The sequence below is a fragment of the Ambystoma mexicanum genome, chromosome 7p, assembly GCF_040938575.1.
Source record: "Ambystoma mexicanum isolate Mex_15411 chromosome 7p, UKY_AmexF1_1, whole genome shotgun sequence".
NCBI classification, from domain to species: Eukaryota; Metazoa; Chordata; class Amphibia; order Caudata; family Ambystomatidae; genus Ambystoma; species Ambystoma mexicanum.
In genome coordinates, this window is record NC_090939.1 from 58,679,736 (window position 1) to 58,699,240 (window position 19,505).

At 48.1% G+C, this 19,505-nt stretch overlaps 1 protein-coding gene across 1 annotated transcript in view; it reads right to left on the bottom strand.

Moving 5' to 3' along the window:
• Positions 1-19,505, bottom strand: part of LOC138525687 (butyrophilin subfamily 2 member A2-like) — a 130,191-nt gene that overhangs the window by 6,727 nt on the left and 103,959 nt on the right. The window contains exon 4 of the mRNA XM_069635770.1: positions 3,158-3,439. Within this exon, the coding sequence (XP_069491871.1) occupies positions 3,158-3,439 (282 nt within the window). The remainder of the gene's footprint in view (positions 1-3,157; positions 3,440-19,505) is intronic.

Consider the following 19,505-nt stretch of genomic DNA (forward strand, 5'->3'; position numbering starts at 1 on the left):
TACAGCTCTTCCAACACAGGGGAGAAATCTCAGCCAATGATATGATGCACTACAGCTCTTCCAACACAGTAGAGAAATCTCAGCCAATGATATGATGCACTACAGCTCTTCCAACACAGGAGAGAAATCTCAGCCAATGATATGATGCACTACAGCTCTTCCAACACAGGAGAGAAATCTCAGCCAATGATATGATGCACTACAGCTCTTCCAACACAGGAGAGAAATCTCAGCCAATGATATGATGCACTACAGCTCTTCCAACACAGGAGAGAAATCTCAGCCAATGATATGATGCACTACAGCTCTTCCAACACAGGAGAGAAATCTCAGCCAATGATATGATGCACTACAGCTCTTCCAACACAGGAGAGAAATCTCAGCCAATGATATGATGCACTACAGCTCTTCCAACACAGGAGAGAAATCTCAGCCAATGATATGATGCACTACAGCTCTTCCAACACAGGAGAGAAATCTCAGCCAATGATATGATCCACTACAGCTCTTCCAACAGGAGAGAAATCTCAGCCAATGATATGATCCACTACAGCTCTTCCAACACAGGAGAGAAATCTCATCCAATGATATGATGCACTACAGCTCTTCCAACACAGGGGAGAAATCTCAGCCAATGATATGATGCACTACAGCTCTTCCAACACAGGAGAGAAATCTCAGCCAATGATATGATGCACTACAGCTCTTCCAATGCCTGAATTCATAAATTAGTGTCTCGCAAAGGTGTGTAGAATCAACCAAGCTGCCGCCCGCATATCTCCTGCATTCTTGCCCGGCTCAGAAATGCAATTGCAACTAACAACCCTTGGACAGAATGCATCACAATCCTCTCCAGGGCTCTATCGAGTGCCCCCTCATAACAAGGTCTCATCCATGTCAAAATCCCTTGGTTACTGTCTCCCTCTCTGGATGACTGTCCAAAAGAAAGATGTAAAAATGTAGGCACGTTTCATCAATTAGAAGCAGAGACTTCTTGTCCCGAAGAAAAGCAGAGGATCCCCAGGATGGCCGGTCAGTACCTCCTACAGTGACAACCACCTATCTGGCCATCAAGGGTGCGGGAAGAAGAGGAATGTCTTCTTTCACTTTGCAGGGAAAACAGGGCGTAGATCTTAGAGTGTCTGGGACAACAGAAAGGACAGCGGATCCCATGACAAAAAGGAGATCTCCGAAGGCCTTGACCCAAAGACGAAAGAGAAAGGAGAAGTAAGGGTGTTCTATGTTTATACTATTGAAGGTCAGGGCACTCCATAAGAGGATGCCCCAGCGAACCACTAAGGGGTCGCGGAGTGAGCTGACTCTCCCAGGAATGGAACCACATGGATATGTTCCCATTGTTTCCGGAGCCTCAAATGAGGCGCCTGCTTCTGCCTCTTGCATGCACATCCCCGCCCACGTATCACTGGAGGCTAGAGAACTGGTAGAGCTGCCTCTTCTCTTGGTGCTATGCCTATGTGGATATTTATAGATAGTACCTTACCCCACCTTTTCATGGTACCGACACTGGCAAAAACAAAATCACCCTGAGCCGATTCGTGCTATTGAAGGCAAGGAATTAAATTATGGGCCTAAAATCTGGAACACACCATACATGACACTAATTTGTGCTAAGAACCGTCAAGAAACTATATCATTTGACCTCGTTGATGCTCCTCATTTTGGAATCCTCCTTGGAATGTCCTGGTTACAACAGCGCCACCTAGTGGGTGATTGGCTGGCACACACCCTTAGTTTTTCGTCTGCATGTCCCTCGTGGCCTGCAAGAAAATATTCCTAGCAGGACTACCTGGCCTGCCAGTGGCCCCTGTTGTCCATGGAGTTGCTGACATGGCCGTGGGGATACCCAACTGTTATGCTGACTTTGTTTACTGACACAAGGGGCAGACTCTCCCGCCTCATTGGGCTAAGCATTGCCCAATGGATTTTGCCCAGGAGTCTGAATTCCCTGTGGGAGATTGTAGCCTTTAACCGAAGCAGAAGGTCACCAGTTGCAACAGTATCTGCGTGGAAACTGACATCCTGGATTCATTGGGGGATGTGCAGTGCACTGCAGGGTTATCGCTGACCCTGTCATGCATTTTTCTTTAAATGGATCAGCAGCGGGAAGAGGCACTTCTGTCCCACATGCATTTCTATCCTTCAAATATGAACACAAACTCTTCAAAAAAGGTAGCAGGCGCTCCTCTCCAGAAAGAACATGGCGTGATAACCTGTTCTGAGATGAGAGTTTGCAGCACACGCTTTTTGCTCACTGTACCTTTCACTGATGGGAAATAACCATTTGCATATCAGTCTTTGTCCCGCCCACAAGGGCAGTCCAGCACCGAAATGCTATGGCAATTCCTCTCTGAACAAGAGTACCAACAGCAACCCCATACACGTGTTTCAGCCTTGTTGGGCCTCATCAGTGAGGTGAAGCTGCGCCTCTCTGAGCACTGTGAGCAGGGAGTCCACGTCTGGTTGCCCCCAGGTAATTTAGGGTGACCAACCCCAAGTTCCTTACAAATATTTCAAAAAAGGTAGCAGGCGCTCCTCTCCAGAAAGAACATGGCGTGATAACCTGTTCTGAGATGAGAGTTTGCAGCACACGCTTTTTGCTCACTGTACCTTTCACTGATGGGAAATAACCATTTGCATATCAGTCTTTGTCCCGCCCACAAGGGCAGTCCAGCACCGAAATGCTATGGCAATTCCTCTCTGAACAAGAGCACCAACAGCAACCCCATACATAGAAACTTGTTTTTATTTTCCCAACATTTCACAGCAACAGGCACTTTAAGCACCTGTCATCATGAAATGCGATATCCGCACCCAAGTGGGGGCTGAGGGATCTTGTTGGAAATGTTGGCAAGAGGCTGGCCAGTGCACCGTTTACACCGCCACCCAACTAGCGCCAGAAATGCACACGTCAACTTTGTGAATACGCTGGTCTGCACATTTCCCAAACTAACACAAAAAGTGCACCCTCTACACATTTTTTATTTGCATTACTTTTGGAGAATTGTGACAATCAACTTCAAAAAATGATAACCGTGTATGTTTGCGCTGCTGTTATAATACTGATGGCCTTTTGTCATGCATCGCAGTTACCTTTCTACCAAGCCCCCCTTGCCCGCCACACCCTGCGGAAACGCACTTAGCTTCCTATATATGGTTCTGGCGCGGCGGGTCTTCTTGGCATCCCTGATCAGGCAGTGGTAGATCTCATGCGCCTTCACTGGATAGTGAAGGACAGTTAGGACCCGGTGGGCTCCATCCTTTCTCTCCTCCAGGATCTCCACGGTGGCGTTGGCGGTCAGGTCGTTCTCCCTGCGGTCAGACCACGTGACGATCGGGTTCTTGTACCATCCCGTCGAGACGCACCTGGCCACGGTGGTATTTTCCAGGGTGTCAAACTGCACCTGCGGCGCCTCTTCATCTATGTGCAAAACAGAGAAAACAAAGCAATTATCAGCTATTTCCAGACTCAGAAATTACTGCAGATTGGCAGAGCGGGCCCCAGGGATTGCGCTGTAAAAGCCAATGTCCTTGGTGCACAGCACTGGCTCGGGGACAAGATCCTCCGACATACCTGCCATCATTTTCATTTAACCCCCACAAGTCCCCCATTTCTGACCCCTAAAAACCCACCCCAACAGTTTCCCAAAAATATTTAACCCTTTACACCACCCCTAAATGCATTCTCTATACATTTCACGTAAAAAAATATTCGATATATGTTCCTTCTCTATATAATGTTTCGGTATAAAGACTGCATACCATACATTGAACACCCAATTTGTGGATGTGCCTCTTTTCATGATAATGATCACCTCTGGTGGCAGAAGTGTGATTATTTGATCAATCCGCAGGGAAGGAGATTTGCACACTGTGTTTTTCTGATGGGGCCAAAGACCCACTTTCAAAGAGCATGTCCCAAAATACGGTTAAACTGTAAGGGTCAGACTCTCGCGCATGATAGATTTTCACATTGTAATGCCCGCCCCACACCCCCTCACCTGTTGCGCAATTGCACAAGGCAGGGGTGAGAGGCAGTGTTTCCGTGCATTTCAATGTGCATCCTGGATTCAGAATGCGCTTTGAAATTAGCAGAAATATATAGAAAGGGGGAAAATAAGTATCACGAAAGCCCAATTGTCCACGATTCAAAACTTCCAATTGACCTTTTTGTGCATGCAAAATATGTGTGCAAATTATTTGTTAAACATTTTTCATGCTGGTTGAATTGTCCTATGTTCTCATCTTCTGCTATTTTGCCCAGTTGTCGAGTATAGACATATGGGCAAAAAATGGAATCACCTGCCCATGTTTGTGTCTTGGTGAAAACTGCTATCTTCTGTCCCTATCCACAGCTGGCAAGTGATTAATGGGCAAATAAGTGCCATGCATACCCACATGTTCTTTATTAATAAATAAAGTTTGTGTTTGATACCACCACGAACAATTGTCAGAAAAGTTACATACTCAATGTAGTGTCCTGGCAGAAAAATGTACGTTTTCTAATATTTTGCCAACTGGCACGCGGTTAGCGGCCAAATGCATGCCACATTGTCTAACATAAAGCAATTTCCAAAACGTCCATCTGAAATCCAACCAAATTACAGTTAATAAACTGGAACCATAAGTGCTGCCAAATATCAAAGTAAAACACCCAACTCGAATGGGTTTCACATTCTCCAGGTTGTGGCCAATGCTATTGGGCCAAAGTGCTTAAGAATGCACCCCTTCCCACGAAGTCCTATCTGCAGACAGCTCAAAGGAAACTTCCCCAAATCCTTCAACAACACGTTCTTGCATTCCTAATCACCTGCAGACCAATGTCGCAGGCCAGGTCTGCTTCAAGAAAAGCTTCAGCAACACCAACAAGTGTCCCTACGTTTCTCAGGAATTCCTAGGGGGGTCAACTGCCCCCTCCCCCAGCCCCTGCCAACCTCAGCGAAGTGACCTTTAAGTCCTAGCGCATTTTGACTAGTGTGCCTGGTCTACGTTTCTTCTAAATACAAATAAAAACTACAAGGGAGAGAGACTCTGAGGTGAGCATCATGGGGGGGCGGCACCCATGGGGGCCCACCCCTAGACAATACATAGCTTATATAACGACACACTCCTCCCATCCAGAAAGCTCCTCATTTATGACACCTCATTACAAAAGTATAAACATTACTTGAATCGTTCAGTAAAAGGAGCCAAAAACACTCTTGCAAGTTTCGCTATTTCTCGTGTCTATGGTAACAATGAATCATACACACGTAGACGTTGTTTTAGGGTGCAATGCTGAGTGATACCCTCATTGTGAAAGCAGACCTGAACAGCAGACATCATTGCAAGATCCCCTTTGCAGCCTGAAACGAGGAACAATGAAACATGCCACACAGTGTGGTGCATTACCCTTTCACCAGCACCTCAGAACATGTGTGGTGTGATATAATAAGGCATTTGTAACGCGCCTATAACTAGTGATTCAAGGCGCGACGAGGCAGCGCAGGAGGAACAGAGGGAGGACAGAGACACTGATTTTACTAGGCCCAGTGATATTGAGATTGTGCAAGTGCAGGGGAGGCGGGAGGGGAAAAGTGCCAGGGGAAAGGGGAGGGAGCCACTGCTGTACATGGGATCAAAACAATAACAAGAAGTGCGGCCAGCAGGTGGCAAGTGCAAGGGTAAGTGCAGACAGCAGGTGTGCAAAAGTGCAGGTAAGGGGACTGCAGGTTTACAAATACAGATTGCCAGGAGGCAGTGTGGGGTGTGCAACTGGGCGGGCAGGGACTATGCGTAGTCTATGCTTAGTTATAAGCATTAAACATACACATAAACATGCCAACTACTACTTATCACTTGTAAAGTACACACACAAACGGATTCGTCCCTCTTAACCTCTGTTGATTAACGTAGGGCACTTCCTCAGGGGAAGATGGCTACTGGTGGGTGCGGAGCCTATAAGCAAAGTCCTGGATGAGCAACAGACCCAGCTGTATAGGCAAGGACTTATCTCGGGTTGTGGCAAACAGCTCACAGTGCAGCCTACGCATCGCAATAGCTGTGCACTAGTTGCTTCCTCACGCTTCGTGGAGAGTACAGTAAAGTGCCTTGTGCAGAAACATCACCTCATTAGACACTTTGTATATCTTTCCATCCCATGAAGCGCGCCGTCTTGCTTAGACATAGATACCGCGCCTAATCCCATGGTGCTACACAACTTGCATCCCTTTGCTGCCTGTGTGAACCGTGGCCAGGAGCCTGTCTTCCTATTGGACCTGGCATTCTCGTGCCACCACTCTTGCTAAATGTGCAGGGCCTGAGGAGTCAAATACACAGAAATGGCTCCTCAACTCAATTCTAATGTTGGTTCCGTCACCATTACAGCGTCACAACACCTAGTTTGACTTTCTTAGAAGATACACCGTCTGCCGCAATACATCTGAAAATTCCTTAGGAGAGAACCGTAAAATCCACCTGTAATGTTTGCTTTAAATATTGGCCAATTGCAATATTTTTTTTGAAAGCCGTTATTTATAATAAAACAAGAAAGAAGAAAACCAATGAAACTGCAGTGCTTACGAGGAGGAGTGCATAACGGGGGCATGTAAAGCGTGAAGAGGTCGCCAGTGGAATCAGTTAACTTTGGAGGACCAGGCTTCTAAAATCGACCCTTCCTTTAGCAGAAGCGGTGGCGCAGAGGCATTCCTAGGAGGGCTAGGGGGGCTATAGCCCTGGGTCTTTTGGTTGTGGCCCCGGATTGAAGCTCAGGAGCTACAAGCAGGAGGCGAGCCACCCCTGAGGCCCGACAGTCCTGACGTTAGCGTAGCCTCGGATCTTTTGCAGACCTAGCAGCACCCCTGGCGGTGGGTGCAAGAAGCCTATGTCAGGGGGAAGCGATGCAGCATTTGCGGTTTAACTTTTCGTGCTGGGTGCTTCTCGCAAGGTTCATGCAGGGGGGGCCAAATGGGCATACCCATTATGGAGCAGGGCCCCCATTTTCTCAGCCGCTGCTGCCTCCCAGGTTATGTACCACCATATGTTCACATAGGGGCCCTGTGGGCATTTCCAGGATTTGGCCAAAGCTATGCAGCCAACAACAGGTGAGAGACCAGGGAGGCTCTGTTACTACTCATTGGATAGATGGACTCCACCGGGCCCCCCAGGAGAATGGTCCCCGGTTCCATCGGTAAAGCCACCCCGTGATCTCAGCTATAAGAACTACCACTTCCCGCCAAAAGGACCGAGCCAGACGGCAGGCCCACCACATATGAATGAAGGGGCACTCCTCCCTGCACCCCCGCCAACAGAGGGGGGAAATTGTACCATTGAATTCATGAAGGCGGGTGGGGGGCATATACCATCTGTACAGGACCTTGTATGAGTTTTCTTTGTTGGTCACACATTGGGAGGAGGTCGCCGCCCTCCTCCAGATTTGTACCCAGTTCTCCTCAGAGATGGAGCATCCCAAATCCTTCTCCCACCGGACCATCTACGTGTGCTGGGGGAAGAGTCACAGGTGTCGAGTAATCTATAAGCCTTTAAGACTGTCTTGGCTGTGGCGGCATCCTATAGGGTCCGTTCTAAGTCCAGGGGGCTTGTGTTCCCACTGCACGGGTCTTAGAGTCGGACATCCAGTGGCGTAGTTGGCAGTACCTGAAGCGTTCAGACTCAGGAAGGCTGAATTTGTTCTTGCATTCAACGAAGTTCAACAGGCAACACTCCTGATATAGCTGCGCGACATGCTTTAAGCCGCCCTCCTCCCACTACGAATAAAAGCTCCTCATTCCAAGCCCAGGCAGAACATGGGGTAGCCCACCACTGGAGAAAAAGGGCCCTGGCCCCTTGGGACTTCACTCCGCTGGACCGCACTGTCCCAGTAAGAGAGCATAAACCTAGTGGAGAATAGGAGCAAACCCCCACTGGACCTATCTGCCGAGGCTAAGTATGGGAGAGTCGTCAAGGGGAATTCTGTTACTGCTTGCTCCATGCTTACCCAGAGCGGAGCCCCCTCGATCTCCGCCCATGAGAACAACCCACAGATATTAGCCGCCAGCACATAATTGGGGAGAATCGGAAGACCCAGGCCACATGGAGAACCTGCTTACTTCCTCTTGGCTTTCTACCACCCCATATGAAACGCATGGCATTTTGGTGAAGGGCCTGAGGAGGGGCCTTGGGACCTGCAACAGGGAGCACCCAGGTGAGGTATACTAATCTGAGGAGAATGTTCATCTTAACAGTGGTGGTCTGGCCGAGCCAGGAGATCTCCTGAGTGGCTCAGCGGGACAAGTCATCAGTCAGAGCTCTAAATAGCAGCCCGAAGTTGGATTCCATAACCACTGGAGTCAATTCCACCCCCAGATAATCCAGCTTGCGGTCACACCATTGGAAGGAGAAATCCTGTATAATCTGGCAGTGCAGGGGCTCTGTGACATTTAGACCCTTAGATTTCTCCACGTTGATCGTGAACCCCCAGGATGCTTTGAATTTGGCTAGACGTCCCATGGCCTCGCTAAGTGACGTTTGAGTATCCGTTAACATAAAGAGGACATCATCGGCATATAGAGGAGCCTTATGTTCAGTACCTGCGATCCAGAGGCCTCTGATTCGCGGGTTAGCCTGAATACAGTCAGTCAAGGGTTCCATCACTAGTGCAAAGATATGGGGGGAAAGGGGGCAACCCTGGCAAATCCCTCGGAGCATGGGGATATAGCATGAGTAGCGGCCACTGATGGAGATCCTGGTCCATAGAGAACCGTAGCAGGCCATGGCCCAGGTGGTAAAGTTAGGGCCGAACCCAAATCGCTGCAAGGTCAGTCTAATGAATCCCCAGTCGACTCTATCAAAGGCTTTGTCAGCGTCCAGCATCGACAAAATAAGTGGGATCGCCCATTTCCTCCCCAATGCTATCGCATTGATGACCCTCCGAATATTTTCATGCATGATACAACCCGTTAGAAAGCCCCCCCCGGATCCGGATGGATCAGGGCAGGGAGGTACCCCATTAGACGCAAAGCCAAGACCTTCGCATAAATCTTGGTATCTGTGTTGAGGAGGGCTCTCCTCTGATAAGGTCCGCAAGAAGGGGCATGCTTACCTGGCTTCAGCATTAAGGAAGGATAGGATTCACTCATTGATTGTGTCACCACCCATGATGTTAAAAATTAGTTGAATATGGACGTCAGGGGACCCAGCAGCTGTGGCAGGAAGGTCTTGTTAAATGCAGGAGAAAATCCATAGGCCATTCTGGGTGAGAAGACAGCTGATGGCCCATCGTAGCTAATCTTGTGTTATAGGGGCATCTAGTGAGGCTTGCTGGTCCTCCAAGACGCAAGGTAGCATGGCCACAGCCAAAAAAGCAGCTTCAGCTCCTTCCTCAAGGGGTTCTACCTGAAGAAGGGATTCGAAATAAGCAGCAAAGGTTCTTAGTTTACCCTCCGCCAAGAATTGAAGTACGCCCCGCTCATCCTGGATTGCGTGCACACTATTCCTGGTTTTCTGCCGCTTCAGGATATGTGCAAGGAATTTGTTGGCTTTATTAGAGTGAGAATAATAGAACTGCTTTGTATGAATCAGGATTTAGCCGTATCTGAGGCTATAAGGGCCTCAAGATGCGATGTAGCCAGTGTAGGGGAGGGTTGGTCCAAGAGACCCCCCTTGCCTACATCCCTTCCCCAGGTGAGGGCCATGGCTCATTGGGCGTCCCCTCATACCACCAGGGCCCAGGTCGTGGAGGGCTCACCTGCTGAAGACATTGCCCACACGTATTGAATTTAGCTAGGCCTCAGAAACCATTTTGTCTAATAAAGATGGTGTGAGCTCAGCGCACTGTAGCGCGGCCCCCACCCTCGGAGAGTTTCAATTATCCCTGTGGCCGCATCTCCCTGGCAGATCCGCTGTGAGCCCGTTCCCACGAACAAGACGGGCATGAGCTAGCGTAAGATACTAACACTGTAACATTTCACCTTCCGCAGTGTATCACTGCTCCCAGCATGACCCGGCCAGCGAGGCCTGGGGGATGGAGAGAACTGTAAAATGGTCATCGGATGAAAGCAGAAAAGTCCCCAAATACTAATGCCAAAACTACTTGTAATACGCGCATTCTCTTCATAAAACTTCTTCTATTAAAGAAACCTGTAAAAATGTGTAATTATGGTAGAACGCATGTTCACATGACACCAGCAATGAAGGACCCACACCCCTGCAGTTGTGTGCAAATAATAAAGAGCGTTCCAGGGGACTATTCGTTATGTGTATTCTTGAAAAGCTTACACCCCGTGGTCCCACGCCATAACCGAACTAATGCTGCTAGAGTGCAAGGGAAGACGAATGTAACCATACAGAGGGCTCATGTGAAGGACGCGCGAGAATGCACTTGCTTATGCGTGTATGTCTAAGCCCCTTATGTGCCACTACCGCCACGCAATGTGGCGAGTCTCTTTCTTTGTGCTCCACCAACCACACTACTACCTCACTTACTGCAAATGTATATGAATATAACTAAATGCTGTAGTTGTTAAAACATAGTGTACAAATAAGGTGCTCAGACTGGCTATATTTGAGAGACATTTAGCAAAGATGAAATGTATGATTTCGGGTGATCCAAATGAGTATTATAGAGTGTTCAAATGTTTGTACCTAAAGTCGGCAACACACGAGGAAGATACCTTTGTGAACATGTGCAAGGCCATTCCCCTCCCACCCTGCGAAGACTGCCAAACACGAGAGCAGAGGCCCGCGCCGCACTGCTCCACCTCCCCCAACCAGGCTGGAGCCACTTCAAAGATTTGTAGTCCCCTCTGCAGCACCCAAGGCCACGGCCCGCCACCTGCATTATTTACAGCATAGCAGTAAACCTCTGCCTGAATACACAAATCCAAAGGCGCCCCCTCTTAAACCCCACAACCCACCGGGTCACCTTAGACTTATGGCCCTGTGCAATTAGGACACCCAATACTGTGGCAACATACAGCAGCCCATTCATAACAACATCTAACGAGACAGGAAGGCATGTACCGCCCGTCCCATGCCCTGAAGCTTAGCCCCTCAACATATGGCTCCGGTCAACAGGACACTGGTAACCATGCCCTGACGAATGACCATCAGACCCCTCACAAGGTGCATTCCTCCTGTGTTGCATTAACCTGTAGAATAACCTATTGGAAGATTTACTAAAGAAGATAATATTGCAATGACTGAATGACTGCGGTGTGCATGGCCCAGGGCAAATAAGTCCGGAAAAGACATTCATCTCTGACACTGGCCACAATGGCACAACAGCACCGCCCGGATGAACTCAGCCGACCCGCCAGGCCCAGCCCAACCCACGAGGCTGACCAGTGACGTCCTCCAGCCAAGGCCAACCACATCGCAGCAGCGCCTATAGCTAGTCATCACCACCCAATCCCATTGAACTTGTGCCCCTTATAGTATGTAGGTTCTGATGACGTGTTTTGTACATATATACGCCTGTCTTTGCTATTGTCAGACAGAGCGCTCTCGGAGTTTGCAGAGTTCTTTGCATGCCCTATTCTGATTGATAAACTCCCATTTAAGCTCACCCGCACTCTGTCTTGGCTTTATTCCCATCCTGGGAGAGTCCTTCATTGTCTCTCATTGCGGGGAGGATTGTGCTGGTTGGGGACGCTTGCCTTCAGTGGTGACCCCGAAAGCGTGATTATTATTATTACTTTTTCCTAACCTATCACTACCGTCCCCTTTTGGCACGAAAATCTCCGGTCGAAAAGGGATACGCACGGTGCGCCGGCTCCGGGAGGCTGCCCGCCAACGGCGACCGGTACGCTCAGAAGTGCGCACTCAACAGAGAGAGGGTACAGGATCCCGGTTGAAAAATCCCCTTTGAGTACCGCTCGCCGGAGCCGGGGCTGACTGTTGAGCGGACGGCAACATTGCCTGGACGGACCCAGTTTCGAAGACTATCGGTTCAAGACGGGCACGTGAGTATTGAGTGCGAGTGATCATAAAGGGAGTGGAGGAGGAAATTTAGGACAGGGAACGAGGAGGGGTAGAAAAGGGGGCACGTAGGTCTACTAAGGACCATCTTAAACTTTCTTTGCATATGGCCATTAGGATCAAGAGGTGAATAAGAGACAAAAGTGACGGGAACCTAGCTCCGAGAGGGGGTGGAAGGCGGCGCCGCATAGTGCTATCTTGACTAGTACTGGGAATATATGAAGAAGTGGATAAGAAGATAAAAGTGTCTGGCAAAGGGGGACACGGAGAATATATTAGTGACTGCTATTCTTTCTATTCTTTTCTTTAGGGTTGGGGGAAAAATAAAAGTGAGATTAGTACAAAACCATAGAGATAAAGTAAGAGACAGAGAGTTCTACTGTAAGAGTGAAGATCAGACCTATAAATATATATATGTGCATACATATATCTGAATAAGACGGACAGGGACAGCCGGCCAGGGAGGAAAGGGAGGACAAATTGAATTGTGAATAGAGTGTTACAGAGAGGTGTGTGCACATCGTATGCGTCAGGAGATAATTTGGTGTGGTGGGTGTGTAAAAATGGTCATAAATGTATAGCCATTGAGCGGTCATGGTAAGTGTGGCCGGGTAAAGCTTCATAAAGACAAGAATAATAAGGTGAAGTGAGTGTGTACCTTTTTGATTTCTGGGTTAACGTTGTCGAGATTACTGATGGTTTGCTCTTGTATGTGCCCCCCGAAGAGAATAGATAGAGACTGCGTACAGCCATTCCTGTGGTGTGCAGGCAGGGGGAGGAACACAAAGCGCCCATTATTGAATAAGAGATAGAATACGAGGACTCATATGGTGATACGTTTACATGGTAATTTTGAGATACATAAAGACACACAAGTACCAGGAGGGCACAAAGAAGGGGGCAGAAACACCCTTATCACATATTTGTAAGAACCTACCAGGGTACGCGGAGCGAATTAAGAAGTATCATGACCAATGGATCACAGAGTTGAAGGGAGAGGGGTTGCCCCAGATATGGCCCGAGGGGGGGTCATTTGACAAAAGTGTCCTGGATATGGTAGCCACATGCATTTGTCTGAAATACAAGGGGAAGCAGTTGCATAATAGGAGAGAAATATTAGATCTCTGGAGGTTGTTTGAAGAGATACCACCGCCTAAAGCGCCAGAATTAAATCCCGACCTACCATCCACTACTGACAATCCACTGATGATACAGAAGGATGCTAAGGAATTGCCAAATACAGAGCCACCAATAGAGGTAATAAGTTTGTACCCGATATTGAACAAGCCTGTGCCCGCAGAGGGGTACAGTGACCCCACTTATGTGCCTCCCCCGACAACTACTACACCCCAAAGGCCAACGGCACCCCCGCCATACGAGAGTACTAGGGAGCGAGCCCAGGTAAGTACACCAAGGGTGGACATAGAAAAGCTAACAGACGATCTAGAGTCAAGACTCTCAATAGCCAAAGATGAGCTCTCGAGGATAAAAGGCATATGTGAACGAACAGCACTTAATGCAGCGAGATCAGAGCACACGTCTAGAGCGCCAAGCGAGAGTAGAACAGTTGAAGACGGGTGGAAAAAAGGTGAGATACTATTCAGAATTCAAGAAGAACCAACACGAATAATTGAACTAGGGACAAGAGAGGGATGTACTGACAATGAAGAAAGGCCTATAGGGGACAGGGAAGAACTACTATGTGATATAAGGGACGATTTGGAGGAAAGCGACAGGTTGAGCATGGCACTGGGAGGGGGAAGCGAAGGGTTGGATGGTGATTGTTCAATGAGAACATTGGATGATGAGTGGACGGGGCGATTGAGAAACAGGGTGGGGAAAATGGCATCATTGGGGACATCCGGAGTGAAGGCGGGTGCAGACGCCACAATAAAAGGAAAGTTGCAGCTCCCGCTAATACATAGGGGAGGGAGGAGGCCAAATTATATACCCTGGGCTCAGATGGACAGGGCTAACTTACTAAAGTTATTGCCACCGTTATCGGGAGGGGCGAGCAAGTGGATATACGCATTTGAGAAACACACTGCCGGGGTACACATGGCAATAGGAGATGTGAAGAGCTTGCTCGTATCAGCAGTGGGGGATCAGGCTGATAGAGTATGGGTCAAGGCTGGTTTCCCGGGAGTAACATTAGACTGCGACCGCCATGATGGGGCCTCCTTTAACACAGTGCGTGCAAGGGTGTGGGATGCCTTGCGGGAAACTTTTCCAGATACACCAGACTTACAGTCAGTAATGCAGTGTACAATGAATGACGGGGAAGATGCTATGGATTGCATTTTTCGGGTCCAAGAGATGTGGAGAGCAGAAACGGGTACGCCCTGGTATCAATCGACATCTTTATTTTACTTCATTATAAAAAGAGGGCTCCCAAAAGAGGTGCAAAAGGCGCTCGACAAGATAGCAGGTATTGAAGCGAAAGGATGGCCTGAGATTCAAAGCATAATAGTGCACCACTGTAAGCGAATAAAAGAAAGGGAGAAGGAGGTGGCGCAGAAAAGATTGGCAGACGAAGCGAAACTAGTGCAGATAAAGTTGGTGAAGGTCGCAGCAGCAGTAGCCACGCTCCCACACAGCAGGGAGGGAGATGAGGAGGAGGAGGGGCTGGTAGCAATACAAGGAAGGATGGCAACTAATTGGGCTGGAGGAGGACAGCGGCAGTGGAACGAGCAGGAGCAAGGCGGAGGTCCGCAGTGGCAAGAGTGGGCCCCTCGAGGGGGACGAGGTGGGTACAGGGGCCGAAGAGGAGGTGGACCGGGGTACGGGGGAATGGGAGGAAGTGGATGGCAGGGTCCTAGAGGTGCACAAGGGAGTTGTTGGAACTGCGGAAGATGGGGACATTACTCTAGGGAGTGCAGAAGCAGATCCAACAACGGGTTCCAAGAGGCAGAACATTATGGCCATCCCCATCCGGGGAGCCCATATGGTCTCCCAATGGGACAACAACAACAAAGAAACCCAGGCCAGGGGCACAATGAGCAACAACAGGGGCATCAGTATAGAACACAGAACCACCCACAAAACAATCACAATATGCAGTACACGCCAGGCAACCCTTTTGCGACAACAGCAAATGGGGCCCCCGCACCAGCCCCCTATAGTGGCGTGTCAGTGGTTTCAGGGAGCGTCTTCAATCAGGGGGGGGGCAATGAGACACCCCGCATAGGACAGCCCACAGAGAACACTTGCGTGTCCAGTTCTATCTACCACCTACGATGCATCAGAGGAACCATTGGTAGGGGCGCAGATAGGAGACAAGCAGTTCATATTCATGGTGGATTCGGGAGCGGAGAAATCATGCATTAGAGAGGGCCGGTTCCCGTTATCTAACCGGAAGTTAGAGACGCAGGGGTTCTCTGGGGCTGTAATTGAAGTTCCTTACACAGAAGCATTGGATGTAACAGTGGGGGGCAAAACTGTAAAGACACCCTTGCTGTATTATGAACACTCACCAATAAATTTATTAGGGAGGGATCTCCTGAGTAAACTCAACATGACCATATCCTTCACTGAGAGAGGTATAGTGTGTTCAACACCCGGAATATGCCCATTACGTGTAATGTTGGTAGTACAAGCTCACACAACCACACAAGAAATACGAGGTTAGCCGGAAAACGAGGAAATGTTTATTGAAGGACTAAAGACATTGGCCCTCATAATTCCAGAGCTGAGAAGAATGGATTGGAGGATTCCAGCGGAGTTCCTCTTCCGCCCAATAGTGTGCCCTGACACAGCACCAGGATCAGTGGTATCATTAGATTTGCATGCTGGACAGATATCAGCGAAAAGGATTTCTGTGATTGGAATAGATATGGAAGGATGTGAGTGGCGTACAGTACTGTGTACAAATGCCAATATCGCCCTAAGAGACTTAACAGATGAGGATCTCTTCTCAGATGCAGAGGGGGATGGTGAAATAGTAATGGAAATAGCGATGCCCTGTGACATTTTGATTCAAGCCAGGGAAAACCCCGTTCAGCTGATGGCAGTGGTAGGAGCCCCGCCGTCATTTTTCGATGATGACATGAGGCTCGTACCAAATAATTTATGGACAACAGGCCCCCATAATGTAGGGTTGTTGCATGGAGTACAACCTGTGATAATAAAATTAAAGCAAGGAGCAATCCTACCCCGAATGAAACAGTATCCATTGTCCCGTGAAGCTGAAGAAGGGATAAAAGAGACAATAAATGCACTACTAGCACAAGGGATAATAGTGCCTTCAAAGTCACCATGTAACACATGTATTTACCCAATCAAAAAAGCAAAGGGAGGGTCTTGGAGGATGATACAGGATTTACGCCCCTTAAATGATGTAATTCAGAAAGAGTTCCCTTTGGTCCCGAACCCTGCATCAATACTATGCAGCATCCCAAAAACGGCATCACATTTCACGGTGGTCGACTTGAAAAACGCATTTTTCTCCATCCCCCTGGCTGAAGAGAGTAGATACCTGACAGCATTCACACTAGGGGGAAAGAGATATGAACATTGCAGATTACCGCAGGGATACTGTGAGAGCCCGAGCATATTCAACCGCATATTACATGAAGACTTGGGAAACCTATCAGTTGAGAGTACGATCATTCAGTACGTAGACGATTTACTCGTCTGTGCACAAGACGAAGAAACATGCAGAAAAGATTCAATAACACTCCTGACTCTATTGGCCAATAAGGGGTACAAAGTAGACAAGGGAAAGCTACAGTACTGTCTGACAGAGGTTCTATACCTGGGACAGCTAATATCAAAAGATGGAAAAAGAATAATCCCCGACAGGGTAGAAGCAATAAGATCAGTAGGAGAACCCACAACAGTGAAAGACATGCAGAAATTCCTGGGAATGTGCAACTATTGCCGAGCATGAATATTAGATTATGCAGCATACACCAGGCCCTACTACAAGCGCTCAAGGAGGCACAACAGGAGAACAAAAAATAGAATGGTCAGAAGAAATGAGCGCCTCCTTTAAATCATTAAAAGAGTTAATTTCAAGCGCTCCAGTACTCGCAAATCCTGATTATGGACGTGAGTTTTACCTGTTCTCACACTGCAAGGGAACACTCATGACAGCTGTACTGACACAGAAGACGTCCCTAAGACACAAACCTTTGGCCTACTATAGTGGCACTTTAGATGCAGTGATGCAAGGGCATTTCGCGTGCGAGCAATCACTAGCTGCAGCCGCGTTCGCGATTGAGAAAAGTGCCACAATAGTGATGGGATACCCGGTGACATTGTTTGTGGAACATTCATTATTTGCAATACTTGAGAGGTCAAAAAGCACACTGACAACACAGCGGGCAACCGCCTATGAGATAATATTGTCCAGCGCTAATATCCATGTGGTGAGATGCAAGACAGTGAACCCAGCAACATTTATTACAGAAGCGTGCACACTAGAGGACATGCAGGAACACGATTGTGCAACTTACACAGGAGAAAGAGGGGAGGACACAGTGGTGTGTGAGAATGCTCTGAGCGAGGGGGGAAGTGTACTTCGTAGACGGGTCAGCATCAATTGACATGGACACGGGAGAGAAACATGTGGGTATGGCAGTGGTGAGATTAGAAGATGGCGACTATGAGACACTAGTGCAATACCGCCTCCCATCACATTACTCCGCACAAGCAGCAGAACTGATTGCACTCATAGAAGCACTACATGCAGCTAAAGGTTGTGCAGTGACAATATACACAGACTCAGCTTACATGACGACAACAGTACATGGGGGTCTAGCAAGATGGGGGCGGAAGGGGTTTCGACGAGCAGATGGAACTCCAGTGCAGCATGCAGAATTGCTGAAGGAGTTGATTGAGGCCCTACAAGATCCCACAGCGGTAGCAATAGTGAAGTGCCAAGCCCATACATCCAACAGAGATGTTGTGTCTTTGGGAAACGCGGCAGCGGACGCTGCCACCAAGGAAGCTTCCTACTTTCAGAAATATGAAGCAGGTGAGTACATGCTGCAGCACAAGATAAACGAAGAGCTCCCAGAAGGCTACAATATGATGCCTATATCACAAATACTAGAATTACAGGAAGGAGCTAGTGCAGATGAAAAATTGATGTGGACAAAACGAGGGTGCAGCAAATCGGCGACAGACTTACTGTGGCGACAAAATAACTCAGGAAAAGTGGTAATGCCAGTAAAGTTATTGGAAATTGCATTTCAACAACTACACTTCCCTGCACACAATACGAAACAACACATTGCAGCAGAGATACAGGAAGAATGGTTCGTGCCCTGTCTCCAGGAGCACATATCTCGATTAACACTGGAATGCACAACATGTCATATATACAATTCAGGAATGACATTACGTATGCTCCGAGGAACAATTCCAAAACCCATTGGGCCATTCAGAGAGCTACACATCGACTACGCGGACATGGGAGAAAGGTGTAATGGGGCACGTTACATGATCGTGGTTGTATGCCCATTCTCAAGGTGGGTAGAAGCAGGCCCATGTGCACCACCTGATGCTAAAAGCGCTGCAAAGTTCCTAGTGAGGGAAGTGTTCCCGCGCTGGGGAATTTGTAATGTGATTCACTCGGATAACGGCACTCACTTTGTAAACGAGCTCTTCAAGGAAGTGACTACATTGTTGGGAATAAAGCATAAATTGTGCTCGATTTATCATCCTCAAAGTAATGGCGTAGTGGAAAAGATGAACGGACTGTTAAAAGGGAGGTTATCGAAACTATGCTTTTCATTAAAAAAGAACTGGATTTACTGTTTGCCCCTTGCGCTATTTGAGCTGAGAAATCAGCCAACCAAGGACCACCATTTGTCCCCGCACGAGATCGTGACTGGGAGACGAATGCACACAGCACACTCCCCACTGCGCGAACACTCAGATGCACACAGAAGCGCAGCGATATTGGGAGACGAGTTCACAGACTATTTGAAATAATTGACAAGGGCAGCGCGCGCAATATCAAAGCAGCTCTCTCCACCATTCACGCGAGGGGAAGGAAACACAACAGGGTCTGTTACTGAGCCTGAACCACAGCTACAGCTGATGCCGGGTGAATTCATATATGTCAGGAGTTTTGTGCGTCGGTGGAATGCACCACGGTTCATGGCCCATACGAAGTAGTGTTTTGCACGCCTACAGCAGTTAAAGTAAAGGGCCTGAAGTATTGGGTGCATTTGACAGACGTACGAAGGGCATATAGTAATGTGCAGGAAGAGGTGGATGAGGAGGCACAGACAACAGCAAACAATGCAACTGAGCAGAATGTCTGAATATGAACTTGTGTGTGTGACAGTAATACAGATGAATGAAAAAAAAAAAAATGGCTGACAAGTATACTTGCATTTTTATAGTACAAAAAAAAATGTTTTTCACCTGTGAACGTATATGTAACTAATGATATGATAAAATCATGAAGTGTTTACACCCTTGTCTGTGCATCCCCGTCCCTGCAACCCTACCCGCTTCCATTCCCTGTCAATATATATATTGGCACTGGTAGTGCCAACAAAAATGTTTACATTCATGCA